General features: G+C 38.6%; 1 protein-coding gene and 1 pseudogene across 6 annotated transcripts in view; one reads left to right on the top strand and one right to left on the bottom strand.

Moving 5' to 3' along the window:
• Window positions 1-474: 474 nt before the first annotated feature.
• RAPGEF2 (Rap guanine nucleotide exchange factor 2) overlaps window positions 475-18685 on the bottom strand; it is a 235440-nt gene continuing 217229 nt past the window's right edge. For 2 of the 6 annotated variants that reach the window (XM_090288741.1, XM_090288740.1), the window contains 13 exons: window positions 17863-18103; window positions 15514-15897; window positions 13828-14039; window positions 13358-13481; window positions 12702-12725; window positions 11458-11681; window positions 9738-9950; window positions 8091-8243; window positions 7214-7336; window positions 5833-6058; window positions 4519-5078; window positions 2412-2717; window positions 475-1474 (listed from right to left, as the gene is read on the bottom strand). In XM_090288741.1, the coding sequence (XP_090144867.1) occupies window positions 1449-1474; window positions 2412-2717; window positions 4519-5078; window positions 5833-6058; window positions 7214-7336; window positions 8091-8243; window positions 9738-9950; window positions 11458-11681; window positions 12702-12725; window positions 13358-13481; window positions 13828-14039; window positions 15514-15897; window positions 17863-18103 (2816 nt within the window). In that variant the 3' untranslated portion in view covers window positions 475-1448. The remainder of the gene's footprint in view (window positions 1475-2411; window positions 2718-4518; window positions 5079-5832; window positions 6059-7213; window positions 7337-8090; window positions 8244-9737; window positions 9951-11457; window positions 11682-12701; window positions 12726-13357; window positions 13482-13827; window positions 14040-15513; window positions 15898-17862; window positions 18104-18685) is intronic. The other 4 variants (XM_090288745.1, XM_090288744.1, XM_090288743.1 and 1 more) reach the window with 3 other exon arrangements.
• Window positions 8584-9121, top strand: LOC149999375 (small nuclear ribonucleoprotein G pseudogene; annotated as a pseudogene).

Genomic DNA, 18685 nt, shown 5'->3' on the forward strand with positions numbered 1-18685 from the left:
GAGTACTACTCGGATTGGCAGCCTTCACTTTTCCGGAGTCTGTGCAAAAAACAACACAAAAATAGAGTGGAGGGTCATTTCAGTCATTATAGGGTTAATAGCAGCTGTGAGCAGGTGGTTGCTACACTTAGGCCTTCTCTATCCATAGTGTCCATAAAGCCACTTCCAGGTTAGTCTTTGGTGACTAACCCACCTGGCAAAGGCTGGCATATCTAGCCAGGTTTGTGATCGTTGGATCTTTGATCACGTTAAAGGCTTGTTTATTCCCTAATGCCAATTCAGTAAAGGGAGGCTGTCTTGAAAGAGCAGTATTAACAGCTGGCACTAGCTCCAACACCCCAAGCTGCTTTCACTGCAATGCTATCCAGTTATAAATGTTTCTCTTTAAAAACAAATCAAAAAACAAAACAAAACAAAACAAAATCCCTAAAACTAAATTAACAAAAATCAAAGAAACATAACTTAAAAGGGGGGGGGGGGGGGGGGTTGCCATCCATCTCAATGGAGCAGGACACACCCTCAAATGACACTGTCCTGCACTCCATAAGGCTCAGACACAGGACACAAGAGTCCTATTTCCCTCCCCTGGCCATGTGCAAACAGTTTTACAGAAGAACCCCACCCACTGGGGAAGGGGTAGGTGGGGTGTCTTGGTATCTAAGTAATTGGCTAACAGTTTATACTTCTCCAGGATAGGGCACTTCACGGGTGAGGCCTGAAGACATGGGAAGACAGGGTCAAAAGCCAGGTCTTCCCTTCTTCCTGGTGTGACCACACCCTGTCCGGCATATTTGGTTTTTCAGAAACCCAGGCTGGCAACCCTACTTAAGGTTCAAAATAATACTGTAATTATTAAATGGATATAACATTTACTCTTTGAACACAATCTTTAAACTCATTATAAAAAAAAAAAAAAAAAAAAGGAGGACATTGTAAACAAGTGGACAAGCACTGTACTCAAAGGATTTCATTGTTTTTCTTGGTCTTCCTTGGTGGGTTAAAGGCCCCGAGAAGTTCAATGGCTAGCTTTTCTCATTATTCCAATGAGACCAAGTGCTAGGATGGAAATCTAAAAGGAAGATTTAATAAAACCCTTCCAGGCATTGAGAAGTGCAACCAGGGTGAATCATCTTGTTGTGATGATCTTGGAATTTGGAATGATACTGTGTGATGTGGCAGGCAGCAACAGTGGGAACTTGAAGATTGCTGCACTGTGCATTTCAAGCAACAAAGTCTGAAAAGTGCCAGGGCAATTTCTTCACAGTATTTCACATGCAAAGGGGAAAGGAAGACAGGGAGAAGAAGCCCCATGCTGCTTTTAAGGCAGGGAAGGAGGCAAACTGGTCCACCATCCTCAGAAAGGTGAGTTCCAAAGGCTCCAATGCGAGGGACATCTTCCTGTGGTCTCCTCGTAGAGGGCCCACTATGGACCCAGGAGAGCCTGTGCCTCAAACAGCAGATACTTGTTCGTCTTCTGCAAACACAACCAGGACAGAAAGAAAAAAGACTGATGAGCAAGTGAGTCATTCTTGTGCTGAGAGAGAAAACATTCGCTGATGTGCTCAATCAAAGTTCCATACCTATTCTTTTTCGTATACCTCACTTAAAACCCTTGCCTTTTTATGATTATCAATAATAAAAACTTTAAAATAAAGTATATATGACACATATATTTAAATATATACACAATATAAAGTATATACATTGTCTACTTATAGATTGGAAAGTTAATGAATTCCATTAACAATGAATTCATTGACAAAAGTTACAAAATGGCATGTGACTTTTTAAATAATACACATTCACATACACATAAAAAGTCTAGGAGGATAAATAACAAAATGGTAATAGTGGTTATCTGCAAGTGGCAGGATTATAAGTAATTTTCATTTATTGTGTTTCGCTTTTTCCTATGATGATTATTTTGCATACCAAACATGTTAAAATCAAAACTTCATAAAAGAAATGGAGTGGGGGACATGATCTGAGTCCTCCTCCTCCTCATTACAGCTTGAGGTAGAATTGTAGAAGGCAGGCAAAAAAAGTGATAACAGAAGTGTATTTCTCAGACTTTCATTTGGAACTCATTGGAAGTCCAAATATAACCTTTTCACAGAACACTGAGAATTAGGAGAAACATCCAGCCATGTATGCACTTTATTGCAAGTGACCACTTCTGCAATGTCTGGTATTTCTTGAGCCCTTTAGAAAACAAATGAACAAAAAGACAAGCAAGCACACAAACAACAGCAGTCAAAAGCTTCAACCCTAAATTTGGAACTCTCTAAAATGGGTAGGACATGCAAAAGACACAGTGATCACAGTGTTAAGAAGACAGAAACGCCTTGGCAAGCTTACAGGCAGCGAAAGCGAACACATCTAACTTTACGGTTTTAAGAATGACTATGTACCGTCCTCCTCGGTGGAAAACCCTTGAGACTGATAGGGGGCGAGGCGCGGGTCACACTCATTGGGTTTATGCCACTGCGGCTTGTTCACCGGCCTGCCGCCTGCGGGTTGCGCGGGCGGCTGCTGGGTGGGGGAGGGCCCGGCGGTGTCAGCAGGACGGGCCATCATCCGAGACCTCTGAAGCGCCACGTTGTAGTCTGGAGGTTTCCTGGTTGGATGGGAATGCCCTTCTGGGAAGTCAGTGATGGGGATTCCGATGTAGCCCGGAGGGGTGGGCGGGGGCTCTCGATACCTGCCCTCCTTCCGTGCTATAGTGAAGACAAGGCATCAACCATTAAAGAATGTTGTGGAAGAATATTTCATGCCACCAATGTTTACAAAAACCTATAATTATTAGACAGCATGCACAATATCATAGCAAATGTGATCTTGTGTGGCATGGGATAGAAATGGGGGACATGGTAGGCAGGGGGATGGATGTTAACTAAGCCAAATATTAACAATACTTATATCTGTGTGGCCAAACCATTCAGGTGAGAGAAGCTAGTCAGAGGCCTCGGTACCATTAACACTTAAAGAACTACTTAAAAACTTGTCTTAACTCTAAAATAGTAATGAGGTTACCATCTAACTCTTGGGTTTACTGGAAAGATTAAGCAAAGAGAGAACATAAAAGGTACCCAGTATTATGCCTGCACCATATTGGTAGTGACTGGTAAAAGTTCCTTCCTCTCTCCCTGCCCCAGGGACAAGGTAGGCAACCCTTCTTTGCCGGGCACTTTCTCTTCTCAGGCAGAGTCAATGTCACATGACTTTAGGTTTTTGGCCCCACTTTGGAAAAGAGTGAATTAAAATAAATTTGGAAAAATGGTACAAAAAAAAAGATGCAAATTTAAAACCTCCAAAACTATGTATCAGGTATGTATTTCTCTTAAAATTCTTTCACTCATGTTCATGACTTAGAACATGAAGTCTGCAAAGACAAGTGAAATCAAAGTTGTATTTTCTTGAACTTTCTAGACTCAACTGTTAGGAACGAAAAATCATTTTTCTTTCCTTTGCATTCAAGAGTGAGTAGTTAGTTTGTTAAAAGAAAGTGCTTTAAAATTCGCAACCTAAGAATAGGTATTAACAGTTATCTCCTTATTCATCTGGAAAGGATATTAAATTTGACATCCACCCATGACTATTTCCATGGAAAAGTAACTATAATTTCCCTACTAATACAAGTGATGTCTGTAATGATTACACTCCAGAACTTCTCACTTTATATTCTGTAATGTGTTTCTACACTGCAATTATACAGACGTTGAATATGTCATAGAAAATTCATCCCCATAGGACTGAGGGAACAGGAGAGACTTGACAGCAAAAACAGCAGCAGCAAAGCAATGGCATCTTTCATGCACTTATCAGTTACTATCCGGGAGCTGTTCTTAGTGCTTCACAGAGAATTCCTTTAATCCTCACACCAACTATATTAGGAGAAGTTACGAAACTCATTTTACAGATGAGGAGACAGACACAGTTCAGTGCGTTGCTCAGTGCCACAAAGCTAGAAAAGTAGCACAACAGTGATTCCAACCTCAATCTGCCTGACTCCTAAGCTCTTGTTCCCTATGTTATCTCTTAGCACCCTCTCCCTTGTTCCATAGTGTATAGAGAGTTTGTTTAGGACAGAAACCATCTGTCTGCAGACCACAAATCAATAGAAAAATTTTAAATATGAAAGTATAAAGTTCTAAGAACAATTCAAGGGAACAAAATAGAATATTTAAAAGCTTCAATTAAACAAAAACTTTCTCTACAGAGAATGGCCATTTTTTCTGATAATTTCCAGCTATAAAAGATCAATATGAGACAGAAGATAACCATACGGACAGCCTACTGATTCTGTTAGCTAGGAAGTACTGAATGTACACTATGCTGGAAAATATTTATATGTACCTGACCACAGAACCTGGGCTGGGCCCTTAACCACTATTCATTTCAGGCCCTGTACAGCAGTGGGCAAACTGAGGAAAAGCGCCACAAAGTATAATTTAAACTTATGAAATAAGCTAGATTACAGCTACAATCCAGACGTGACAAGCTCTCCAGTAAGCTTACCAATAAGACCCTTTGCAGTAGTTGACGTCACAGCTATGTGGGCAGGCATGGGCACAGGCTTGGTTTCTTCTGTGGTCACAGAGGGCATGCTGCTGCTTTCAGCTTCAATGGAAACATCTTTGCCACCCCTTCGCTTTATTGTGCCCGTGTCACCTTCTGAGTCTTCTCCCCAGTAGCCTGTGGAAGAGGCCCAGCTTGCCCGGGACTGAGCTTGGTCAAGACTCTCTCTACTTTGATTTTGCCTGTTATACTTTGTGCTATGATCAGAAAACATAAATTGGTCCATATGGCTGCTTGAGGCCCACGCAGCTGCAGGATCCCCTGAATAATCAAAGTGAGTATGCCCAAATGGAAGCGTTTCCCAGCTTCTCTGGTGCTGGATGGTCTGTATATTATCATGGGAACCACTTGAGCACGAGGTCCAGCTCCCTCGGCCACTGTCGGCAGCATCGAGGGAAGCGCGATCCCCTTGGTCTTGGGAAAGCTCCTCTGTGCTTGGAGAAGAAATTACTGTTGCTGTAGCATATAAGCCCCGACTCTCAGACATTGGTGCATAGGACCTACGTGGTTCAAAGAAATGAAAAAGGAAAAACAAGATTGTTAACCAATACACCTGTGATAAAACCAAAATACTTTTTCCTAGAAAGATGCCTTTCATTCCAGGAAGAGGATGAAAGCACCACTGAATTGCATTATAGTGGCCAGTTCTGCTCCATCCACTTTTCTTACCCTGTCATCACCATAACATTAATATAGCAGGAAAAGAAAAATTACTGGCATATTGTAAAGAAGCATTTTCCTTATGAGACTCAATATAATATAATTATTTCAAGAAGACAGCTCATGCAAAAGAACTGAGGTACATTCTGAAGTCACCCTCTGCCTACAGCACAGAGCAACTGTGTTCCAATAAAAATAAACTTAACTCTAAAAGCCCAACAAAAATAGCATGGTACTTAATAATCCAGATACTGTGGCCCTGACTGGTGTGGCTCAGTGGGTTGAGCATCGTCCTGTAAACCAAAAGGTTGCTGATTCAATTCTCAGTCAGGCACGTGGACCCAAACTGGGGGCATGCGAGAAGCAACTGATCAATGTTTCTCTCCCTCTCATTCTCCCTCCCTTTCCGTCTCTCTAAAAATAAGTAAATAAATCCTTAAATAATCCAGGCATTATGAAAATAGCAACTGGGATGGGAGAAAAGTTCTTAGGCATTATGTAAAATAAATGGAAATACATATCTAGGAAAAAAGGGCACATATTTTTAAAGATGGAAGAAAAGATGTAAAATAACACTCAAGAAAAGGAATCTACCCGAGGCTGTATTGATCCGGCTCGATCACGGTTCTCCTTTCCACCCTGCCCACACTGAGGTTTGTTTCCACGATGCTGACAGAATGCCTCTGGCGCCTCTCATCATGCAGCGAGACCGGCACCGAATCAAAGGAGGAATTGCTGACGATACTGGATCGTGAAGAAATTTCACTGTGACCAGAATCTGAAAAATTATCCACAGTACCACTGGGAGCCAGAGTGTAGCCTGCATGGGAAATACAACCATATTAATTAGACGCTGTAGGTTTATGACATAAAAGCTGATGTTTCCCCAAACAGAAGCAAAAACCAAATGTAGGCCAAGGATATTACCACTGACGTGAGGAAAAATGCATTTTACTTGTGGAGGACAGGTGGCTGAGATGAATGAAGCTTAACTTGCTTAATGGAAGTTTAAAGAGGAAGGAAGAAAGCACTGCGACATGAGCCAGAAAACGATGCAAAAATCGTGGCATGACTAGACTATCCTCAGGTCCCTTAAATACAAATTAGACTATTATTAGTCTATATTAAAGAAAGGATGAAGAATAACTATGATTAGACTTTTAAGTATATTTTTGCAAACTGCAAAGCCAGTAATATTGTTTCCAATTTTTAGAACTGGAAATTTGTATTGTATTTATAATTTTAAGTGGACATATAAGAATAAGAAATAAAACATGAAAAAGAAAACTTTGGATTTTTATCATTTGGTTTTTCAGCATTAATAATATACTGGACAAATTGCATAAAAGTCATTTGTTTTGAAGGCTGTAATGTATAAAATCTCCTTTTCTCCCTAGACCATCACTTTAAAATGTCTGAACATATGTCTAATTTTTGACCCGAAGAACCCTCAACTCCCCTTTGTTGCTAAAAATAAATTTGAAAGTCACAAAAGAAGAGGCTTATCTTGATATTTTTAATGAAAAAAATCTAAACCTTTTTTCTCACTACTCATTTTTTTACATTACTAAGGATGTCATATGATTTAAAATACTTTACATGAGTATATGTAAATTGTCAATGCCACTTACCTAATGAAAAAGGTTAAATCTACAGCACCTAAATATTGCTTATTTATTTTCTAAATAGTACTTCCTTATCCTTTTAGTAACTGGTTAATTCCTGATTTATTTTTCAAAGGTTGCACAGGTCTTGATAAGATTTAATTTGTCTATGAAATGTCTTTTCATAGACCACACTATCAGTTCTGACAGAAAAGATTTAAAACCTTCTTTAAACAGTTTCCTGAAAAACCATCTCTAGAAAACAGTCATTCAGATGGAGCACTCAACATTTAGAGGAATTCTCCCATTTTCCTTAACTAATGAGATGATTCCTCTCTTTCCCACCCCGGTTTTGGTTCTATAAACCCCACCTATCCCATAGGTCCGTGGTGCATTGTTATTCTTGTTACTGTTCTCACTTCCAAGAGAAGAGGAGGAACTGGTTAAGTCCAACTGCCCGGAGCCAAAAGATCTCAGCTGATTGCCACTGCCACCTAACAATAGGACGAGAAAAGAATTTAGATATATCTGTTTAACAAAAACAGTAGAGCCTGATACCCACAAAAAATGCACAGATGTCTGAAATATCTAAAAAGAGAAGCACAAGAGGCATTTGTTCATTCAGTGAAATCTCACAATTTATTGATCTTTTTGGCCTCTCCCTAGGGAAAACTGTCTCAGCCATTTATTACTCGTTTATACCCATTCAGTCAAAGGATAGAAGAAAGCAATCTGGAGGGTTATGTGATGAATTTATTATTCTAATATAAGAAAGCATCAACATAAGAAGAATTTGACTGCCTAAAATTTAATTGTTTCAAAAATAAAAAGAAGTAGCAACGAAGAAGGTAATCAAGACCCATGTTAATACAATGAAAAAATAAATCAGGAAGGTATTAGTTTTTCTTGTTTTCAAAGCTTTCTACTCTGTAATTAATGTTATATAATCACATTCAATTAGAACAGCTTTTGGTACAAAAGAATTATTTTCACACAATCAATAAAAAATTTAATTGTATTTTCGAAGGCTTTATATAGTTATAAGTTTAACACTACTTCCTATAGGATTGAAAATACCCCAATTCTTCCAAATTCATAAACTGAGAAGAAGAAAAAAATCTACTAGTTGTTATATTCTAGATACCTTTAAATGAACTCTATAATATAAAAAATGATCTAATACATAATTCTGGTATTATAGCTGAAATGTACAGATCACTATAAAAGGAAATGAGAAAATTAATCTACCTTTCCTTGGAGAACTTTGTGGCGAGGTGGGAGGAGAAGAAAGCTGTGAGGACGCATTTGATATCGTATCTTCTGCTTGTTTCTTGTGCCGCTCCAGACTTCCTTCTTCAGACAAAGAAAGAATTTTCTTTAAAGCTTGTGGAGAGTTTATACCTGTAAGAGAAAGAAAATAACTTTAAAGGTATTCTTTTCTCAATCTTCCGGAGACATTGCTGATCAGGAAGAATGAGCCAAAGGATGTACTCTTAAGACTTTTGCCCAACTCATAAAAGACAGGCTGTAATCGGGCAGGAACTAGCTTAGCTACCAATACCCTATTTTACTTAAGCAATGTTTGCTGCCAGTTCGTTTAAATTTTTTTCCTTTTATTAACACTGTTTCCTTTTGTGTGTGTGTGAGTGTGTGTGTGTGTAAGTAAAAAAAGAACCAGTATATTTTATGAAAAATAATTTTGACTGTTTGGAGGTATTTGGGGGCTCACTGAGTAGACACCATGAATAAAGCTCACCCATCCGCATTAAAAAAAATATGTATGAACCCTGGCTGCTGTGGCTCGGTGGATTGAGCGCCAGTCTGCGAACCAAGTGTCACTGGTTCGATTCCCAGTCAGGGCACATGACTAGGTTGCACGTCAGGTCCCCAGTTGGGGACGTGAGTGAGAGGCAACCACACAGTGATGTTTCTCTCCCTCTCTTTCTCCTTTCCCCTCTCTCTAAAAATAAATAAATAAACAAATAAATTATTTTAAAAAAATTTATGGACTAGAAGTTATCATTGACATTAAATGATGACAGACATGTCCAAGGAATATTATGGGGATGTGATGCCTTTAGGAATCTTGTGATAGATAAAAATGTGTGCAGATGGCAACCAGTGGGCAGCAGAGCAATACTGGAATGGTGGTCATACGAGGAAATGGTATCCTCATGTTAGAAGCCTCGAAACAAGTGTCAGAAATGGCTACGTTCACCAGAGAAATCAACTGCTTCCACATGTCCCCTTCCCATAGCACCTGTTTTACTACAATATAAAAATCAGGTCATGCACATTTTCGCAATGAACTTTTGTTAAATGAAAACTTCTGTATTGGTCAAAAAATTTTTTTGTTGTTGTACCATTTACGTAAAGGGATTAAACTTGCAGATCTATTACTTTTAATAGAAAAAACAATGAAGCACAATTTGACTCCTTAACACTCAGGAATTTAGTGTATTTCTCCCCCAAGTTAAAGAATTAAGGATTCGATGAATAAGAATTCACCTCCAGACAAATCATTTCACTTAAAAATATTCTGCCTAAATTCCAGTAATTCATTGATCATACAAAAATTGTTTAAGTGATGTATATGCACAAAGCAACTTCTGTCCTCAATAAAAATTATATTAGTAAAAGCATAATTTCTCCATCCCATGCCCCCTTTCCCCATGACAACGAATGAGCATGATTAAATGAGAAACTATAAAACCAGTACTTTACACCGACAAAAGTCAAGTTTCACTTCCTGAACATTAATGCTTTATTAAGAGGTAATAATCAGGGGCAGACTCAAGAATACTAGACCAAGTTATCCAAGACAAGCATTTTTTCCTAATCTGAAAAAAGTGACAGTGAACAGCACCTAAAGAGGACACGGATTTAATCACCTACCAAAGGGTGGGAGGTCCTTCACGGGCACCTTCTTTCGTGAGGGATAGAGGGAAACGGCGGGAACCTGCAGTCCTTGGCTGCCTTTGTGCGCTGGCTGCGGCGGCTGCGGCTGCGGCGGCGGCTGCGGCGGTGCTTTCTGTTGTGACCCTGCCCTGGGAGCCACTGGGGAGGTCTCAGTTTTGACAGGCTTTTTGTCACCAGGATTCTTAGGCACTGATAATTGTTTGGTTTGAAAATAGAACAGGAAATTTAGGATGTCAGTAATTACATACAAGATAATTTTAGAACTGCATGAGCATTTTCTGCAGGTAGAATACTAAAATGTGTATCCTTTCTTCCTGTTGCCTCCCTACATACGGGACAGAAACGGGGCGGCAGGGGAGAACCCTAGTTCAGAAAATATTAAAGGCATGACAGGACAAAGATATTGACCTTATGAAACTAGTATCTCAAAAGATGATTATAATATTCAAGACCACATTAAAATAAAAATAGAAAAATATGCACAGGTAAACACATCGCGTATGTATATAAAAAACAGAACTATATCATAAAATCCACAACAGGAAAATTGTAAAGAATTATTTTTCTAAAATGGTGTCTAAAAGTCCTTGCATATATGAGCTTAGTTTTTACTTAATAGGTGGTATGAACTGTAATCTTTTTATTATCAAATTCTCTTTTCTACGGGGTAGAATTATGTTAGCTAATAGAAGCCAATACTGCTTGAGGATTATATTGAGTATAATTCCATGGCAAACAGAAAACAAATCAATTTAACAGGGCAATTAAATGTTGTATGTATCATATGTTAATATTAAAAACAACTTAATGATATACCGTACTTCCTACAATTTGCACATAAAGAAACTAAGAATTAGGGAGCTCAAGTAACTTGCCTAAGGTGATCTTGCTAGGCTGAGAACAAACAGCATGTGAACTCAGACCAATCTCACCTCAGAGAACAAGCTCTCCGTCATGACACAGAGCTTCTTCAATAGTGTTCTGTGTAATTCTAATAATTTGAATTTTCTCAAATCACCTACAAAACACTTATATTTTATAGAAGGTGTCTCCAAACCTGCCCATAAAAGACCCAACTTGACCTAAATGGAAAATGCCACTGTCATACAGATACAGATGCAGATAAAGAGAAAACTACCCCCATGTCTAGCCTGGCCAGATTTTTAAAGGCTGGGACACCCCACATTAGGCTGAGCTGTGGTTCACTGTGTGCAGCAGAATTAGTGGGATTACTGCTTTACTTGGTAGCTGAACTTAATGCTGGCTGCTGGCTGGGCTGAGGGGATAAAAGGCAACCAGTACACTTAGTCCTGCCCTGCTCTGACGTGCTGGGCCCCTCACCCCACTCAGGTTACCCATCATTTTGGATGTGTCTGGGTGAGAAAACAAGGGTTGCAAATGGGACACACATCCACCCATGTGTCCCCTGCCTGCATACTGGCTGTGCTGGAATGAAATCAAAACAACAGTCACCCTAAACAAGTCTACGGTGTATCATTCTCCCCACACTCTCCCAGCTGGACACGGCCTGGCCTAGGACAGTGCCGAACAATGTTCAACAGCAGGATTCAAGGCGTGTCAGGATCCTATTTCCCCATCTGCATTCAGCCCTATTTTGTCACCCCTGAACCACGGCACAGGACACCAGTCCGTATTCCACCAGTTCGATTTCACAGCCACTTAAAGAAACACTCACGTGTGTTGGTTGCTGGCTCACACTGCAGGGATAACGTCTGAAGACTCTCCTCATCCATTTCTAGCTCCAGATTGGACAGGTACTGCTTCACTTTTCGAGCCATTTGGGCATCTTCGTAAAGCTTTTTGGCATTGAGAAAGGAACTACGACGCACCCGCTTTTTGTGCCCACCTGTCTGAGCAACGTCTAGCACTGTTGCGTTTGTACTACCCTGGCTGAGGGACCTGGAAGACGAAAAGGCAGACATGCAGCTCACTCTAGCGTGGGTTACTTTACTTCTTTGAAACGTGCCAAGACTTAGATAAATAGTCTATGATCAAAAGGTCACATGCTTCATTCTGGTAAGTCAACTATTACAAAGGTGTACAGAATAATACAAATTTAAAAATGTGTTAAAAAAAAAACAAGACTCCTGCAAGCACACATATATATGGTGCCTGTTCTGCTCCAACTAGGAAATTCTGCTTTTTACATCTATAGAGCATTCAAATTCAAGGCAGTCCTCTTAGAAAAGCCAGCAAATAATAATAATTATATATAAAAGCTCATGCAAAAATAGTTATAATTAGGACTTACATTAACTTTAGTTCTCCTAAAGAGGATGTTTTACATAGATTTTTAAAAATTAGCTAAATGTTTATAATTGTTCTCTTATTCCTTGGGTTAAATATAATGAGTTTCTAAAGTAATATGGTCAAACTGTTAATACAATGGTCATGCAAATGTAAACATATGTATAGAAACTAGCACATGAATTGTTAAGAATTATTTTTCAAAAGAATTGTTTTATAGAATGAAAACAGTAGTTAGTTGAGCTGTAAAAAAATTTAGTTTTAACACCTAGGGGCAGCTTTTACATTACATATATCTCCTTTTTAAATATCTGTGCAATGGTATTTAAATTGCACATCCTCCCTCCCCTCACCCAACTTTAAGATTTTCCCATTTCAAAACACAGACATTATATTAAAATAAACTCTTTCTGAAAGCTCAGAAGTACGTCTGACCTACAGTTCCTTAGAACCATCATCAATCATTTCACAGCTCTCATGGACCATGACCTCAAAGCAAAAGCCCCAACAGATTAAACTTAAAAATCAGTTTGCCAACTGAAATTCTGCTAGAGCAAGAGGGTTAAGAAAAAATGCAAAAATGCAAAGCATCAGAAAATACAGCAGGTAAGAAAACAATGCAATGAGCAGAATGAGAACTGTGTGGGGGTATGCAAGGTCTCCACCACTTACCCCAGACTCCTCCATTTCTTCTTCCTGTAAGTGAGAGCCATGGAGATTGAAGCATGGGTGTAGAAAAGAGAGACAGAAAGATCACAAGCTCAGAAAGAAAGGACTAGACTTCTGAATAAGCAGTACAAGAAGCCCACAAACATTAAACTGCATAATCATTTCACACACACAACCTTACCAGAAATATTTATGTGGCTCAAAAGACAAATGTATTTAAATATTTTGTTTTAAAAGGAGATGGACTCCTGTTCCCTCCTTCAATGGACAAATTATTTTTAACTATGCTGACAGCTAAGTCCATTGTGTGCATATTCAAACAATACTGTTTGGGTAATTTACATATTTTAGTTCATACTACCAATTATGAGTTTCAGTTCTGCAAGTGACTGTTTTGAAAAATAAGGAACAAGTATTTGTGCCTCATGTTAAATGAAACATGTTTGAAGGACAAACTGTTTATACTGGCAGTCAAAATTGCTCTGGATTCAGAATAAGACATTTATTTCACATTAGGGATCACTGGAGATTCTCTGTATGACCTAATAAAATTTCTACCAAGCTACAAATATAAATATTCAAGTTTTCCTCATTTATTAGGAAGCTCTAAACTCAGCCTTCTCTAATCCCACATATGCCACTGAAGACGACACACTCACCGCGTCCTGAACATGAGGGCAGGGTCCATGTTAACCGAAGCCATTCGGCCAACATGACGAATTTCTTTTGCAATCATCCTTAACTTCTCAAAATTGACCAGCCCATCGACTTTTGAGTCATTTCCTGTAATTGGCAAAGAAGAAAAAGAGAATCTTATGGCACTTACTCTCTTTTTTGAATTGCATTTTTTAATTTTTCAATCATAGTTGGCATTCGGTATCATTTCATGTTAGTGTCAGGTGTACAACTTAAGAGGTTAGACAACTGTAAATTTATGAAGTGATCCCCCCAATAATTCTAGAGCCCCCATGGCACCATAAATAGTTATGACAATATTATTGACTACATTCCCTATACTATACTGTACATCCCAAGCGTATTTTGTAACTACCAATGTGAACTTCTTAATCCCTGGCATATATGCTATGCTTCCACAGGTGAAGGTGGAAATCCTCTACTTTGCATTTACCTTCATGAAGAAATGTGAGATCCTTTTTGATAACTGGAAACAAAGGGATTATGGGAGGTTGTAGATTTTGACTATTGAGGACATTGCGATATTTTGCCATGTTTCTAGAAGGATCAAATAGGTCTTGGAGATCTTGAAACAGCTTTTCATATTTATTGGGAAGTTTTTCCCAGGTGGTTCGCAATCTTGCTACTGGTGCCAGGTTTAGGCCACTGAGAGAAAAAAAAGGAAAAGTGATATAAAACTAAATGACTCCTCCTTATAAAACAATGCATTGTGGATTTATTAACATATAGCACCTCAGTGTGAATGCTATTTACACAGAGCAATTTACAGAAAGATTCATAAGGAACTATTAATAATTCTAGGTAATGAGAATGGAAGGTGGAAGCAGGGTCAGCATCAAGGGGTTTTAGTTTTACTCTTCTTCCCTTTACACCCTCTTGCTCTGTTTACCATGAGCAAAACCAGGAGAATGAAAATACCACAAGGTCACAAGGGTACAATTTTGTTCCCTTGCTTTGTCTCTGTACGGAGCTCAGTGCTTGGCACATAATAGACGGACCAAATATCTTATAGTAATAAAATAAAACAAAAGCCATAATAGTACTGAGAATATGGCCAAACTCCTAGACAGAGAAAATGACTAATTTAATTATCACCCTCGACATCAATATGGCTAACTGTTTCAGCTTGCATTTTCTTCCAGCCTCAATCTAAGCACTCAAAAGGGGACAAAAATTAACACTCACTGGGCTGAATGTTAATTCATTCATTTATTGCACCGGCTGATAGAACTCCACATACATTAGAATATCCCCCCTCCCCCCCTTTATCCATGGTGATGCTCTCCAGTTTCAGGTACCTGCGCTTAACTCCAGTCCAAGAACATTCCATGGAAAATCCCAGAAATAAACAATTTTTAAGTTTTAAATTCTACGCTGTCCTGAGCAGCATAATAAAATTTCCTGTTTTCCTCTCTGTCGCTTTGGAATGTGACTCACCCCTGCATCCAGTGGGCCAGCTGTACCCGCTCCCCACCCCTCAGCTACTTAGTAGCCATCTGGGTTGTCACACTGACTGTGGCTGCATGGCGGTGCTGTGTTATGTAACCCTTACTTTAGTTAATAGGGTGCCCCAAACCATTCATGTAACTTTTATCACAGTATGTTGTGATACCTGATCTATTTTAATTATTAGTTATTATTGTTAATCTCTTACTGTGCCTAATTTGTAAATTGAACTTTTATAACTGGTATGTGTGAATAGGAAAAAAAACATAGTATAGGTAGGGTTCAGGACTACCCCTGGTTTCAGGCATCCACTGGGGGACTTGGGACACATTCCCCATGGACAAGGGGGACTAGTGTATATGATTTAATCTCCTCCATTACCCTTCGGCAAACTGCTGTTCTACAGAAACATAAACTAATGTTGTGAGTTCAAGTAATTTTCCCAAGATTGGACAGCTAGAAAATAAAGTGGTGAATATACAATTTCTGGGCTCCAAATCGGCACATAAGAGATTTTAAATTAAAGATTAAGATTAGGATTCCAAGGAAAAGAACTGTTCAGTGTGATTCAATTAAAACTACGACACTTACACAAATGAGATGGTGTTCCTGGGCTGATAGGCATTTTTCACCTGCGAGCTACATTGTATCTATGACAAATGCGCCCTCTTACCTGATGATTGCAAACATTGAGTTAAAGTTCTTGCATTCCCTACAGTGCAGTGCTATCTTGATGAAATGCTTAATGATCTTCATCCTCTTCAGCTGGTTTGTCTCTCTCAGAATTTCAGATGCTACCCAAAATGTTTCCTGGTTAATGACTTCTTCAAATTTCTTCAGGTTGACACAGCTGGTTTTTGATTTCAGTTTAAATAAGTCATCTATATATTCAGTAGGTTCAATGTTGCGGAAGAGTTCGAAATTTCGCATCGAGAGTTGAGTGGCAACTTCAACCGTGCTGAGCTGCAGGAGGGAAATCTGACTCTCTCTCAACAACTCCTGAGCATCTTCATCCGAACACAGGGTTTCTGTTTCCATGTTGTTTTTCAAGTAATATCTACGGAAAACACAGGATTCAAAGCCTAAGCAACAGCTCATGATATTCCTTATAGAATGTTTCGGAGAACACTCAATCAAATGATGGAAGGATTCTTCTCCACTACGAGAATGTAGCTGCCTCAGTTACCAGATCACAGAACCACCTATTCAGAAGTTGTTGATGAAAATTAACACATCACATAGAATTCCATGTGTGTCAATTGTAGTGTCTTTCTTTTTCTTGCCCTTCCCTGATTTCTAGATTATTTTACTTTTTTTAAAATTTTTTTGCTAAAAATGACAGAAAATAGCTAAATTAAAATTTTCATTTTAAACAAAGCAATAGGCTCTAAGGAGGAAGCGGGGAGATCAAATAGGCCATCACTCTGTTCTCCCAGAGAGAATCTATGCCTGTTGATAAGTTCAAATTGGATCAATCCCAGTTTACTTACTTATTTAAATACCAAAAAAAAATCTACAAGCTATTTCTCCCTATTTGATCCTATGAGCAGAACAAAACTAGAACAGATTTTAACTTTTAACTTCTAAATATCTGATTTTCATAAAAACCCTACAAGTAAGTGGGGCAGATATTATTTCTATTTTTTATATGAGGAAACTGAGGCTACCAAAGATTAATGAGCAGTTAATACCATCTGCAGAGACAGGAACTCAGAGATAGTGCACCTTTCTTTAAAAGCAACTAGTTGAAAATAAGAGTCCAGATGTTTGCCCTGTGATTTTTTTTTTTAAACAGATGCTTTTCCTAACTCAAATTTCATAAAAGAAGAAATAGAATGAGCACAGTGGGAGTTCTGCCAAACTGGCCTTTTGCATATTTCACCAGGGCAAACATGACAGAAAACACACACCTTGGGCCATTGACATGCTCAGATTTAATGTTCTCAGTTTTGATTACTGATGAATCCCACAGCATATATCCACCTATAATTTTCTTGAATAATGAATGTGAATTATGAATCTGTACCTCCACAGGGAACTGTAGAACTCCATCACAGTTACAGATATACACACACACACACACATATGTATACATTAATGTACACTGAAATGATCATGAGAAAAACCAGCCTCCTTAAACAACACTACTTAATAGTGGCAGTGTTGGAAATAAAGTAAAAGTGAAGAAGAGTAGAAGGTTATAGGTGATAGAAACAAGTCTTTAGTGACTCCTATCATCGTTTGGATGTTTAACATGAAAAATTCAAGGACAATGGAACACTCCATATGGAAAGAAAAAGAAAAAGCTTTTTGGAACTACTTAATTTTCAGTCAGTGCAGAATCTAGTTAAAACTTTAACCACTGTGTCAACTTTCACTACTATGTTCTTAGAGAATACAAATGACATTTTTCTATCAATGGAAATACCACTCAAGAGACTGACAAAACGAGGTACAATGTTTTCTTGCAAGTCACGTGTGTTGTATAAGGAATTATGCAGCAGGGGGACTAAGCTTTGCAGCAACTAAAATTTGGTTCCATAGTTAAGTATTTTTCACATGTACAATAGGCAGCATTAGCCAATTACATTGTCACAGACATCTCTACCTAAATAAATGGAGTCCCTAGAAGAAGCAGATGACAATAGAATATTAGAAGATGTTTTCGTGAACGTACGTGTCCCAGAAGAAGAAAGCAGGTGCGAAGTTTACATCAGGCTTTCTTTACATTCTGCCAGCTCAGTGTTCTAAAGAGTGAGCACGAGAAGTTTCTGCTTGCTCACTGGTGGGCAGCAACAGCATTCAAGCCACAATGCCCTGGTTTTGAACAAGTGCTTCAGAAATCCTTGTGAGAGTCAACATTCACCATGTGCATTTACTTTTACTTTAATAAAGCAATTCTTGGTGAAGGGGGTACCTACTCATTAAAAAAAATAACCCTTTGAAAGCATTCATCTCTTAGACTTTGGTGTGGATTTAAAGAGATGGGGTAAATAAATCCAAAAAGATAGATACTGTATACCTTCCACTCAGTTGTATTCTATCAGCAAGTTTGGAAAGCTGGTCCGGAAGTCTCCTTTGTTTGATTACTCCCTCAGGTGTGACAGAGACCTCACACAGCGAATACTGATCTGGAGTGGCAGTCACAGCGAACTCCCTGATGGCCTGAATGACCACTTCCTTCGCTGTGGTATCCTTACTGATCATGATGTATCGACTTTGCTGATCAGCCTTAAAAACCCTTAACACTTGATCCGGCAAGTCTGGGAGAAAGAAAAGCCATAGGTAAGCAAAAAGTATTTTAATATATGGTAATACAATGAAGTAAAGTAATCTGAAAAAAAGAACCCTTCTTATTAAAGATATTGCTAAAATTTCACCTCTACCTTACTATAGCTCTTCATCAAAGAGAGAGTCAGTCAACATACTTATAATCTACAAGAACACATTTTCCCCTACATATAAATGATCTACAGACAAATGCAAACACATCAGTATACAACAGCTGAACATAGGATTGTCGGGTCAGTAGCAAAAAGTAAAACAAATCTAAAGTTCAACGTTATTATATTTAAAAGCCCATTACACTGACCTAAAGTAGGGTTTTTACTCTATTACTTAATATAACTTAGTAATGCCTGCATAGTATGTATTATCTTCATTTCACAAAAGAAAAACCAAGTTCAGAGAGATTAATTTGACCACAGCCATAACAAAATAGTCTAAAGAATGAAAAAGAGCTGGTCCCAATTGTTCTAGCATTCACCCTGACTCTAAGCATCACCCTGACTCTGAGCATCTGATAGATCCAATGGCAAATCAAGAGAGATACGTATAGTATATCA

Source organism: Furipterus horrens, unplaced genomic scaffold (assembly GCF_987537825.1).
Source record: "Furipterus horrens unplaced genomic scaffold, mFurHor1.1.pri manual_scaffold_10, whole genome shotgun sequence".
Taxonomy (NCBI): Eukaryota; Metazoa; Chordata; class Mammalia; order Chiroptera; family Furipteridae; genus Furipterus; species Furipterus horrens.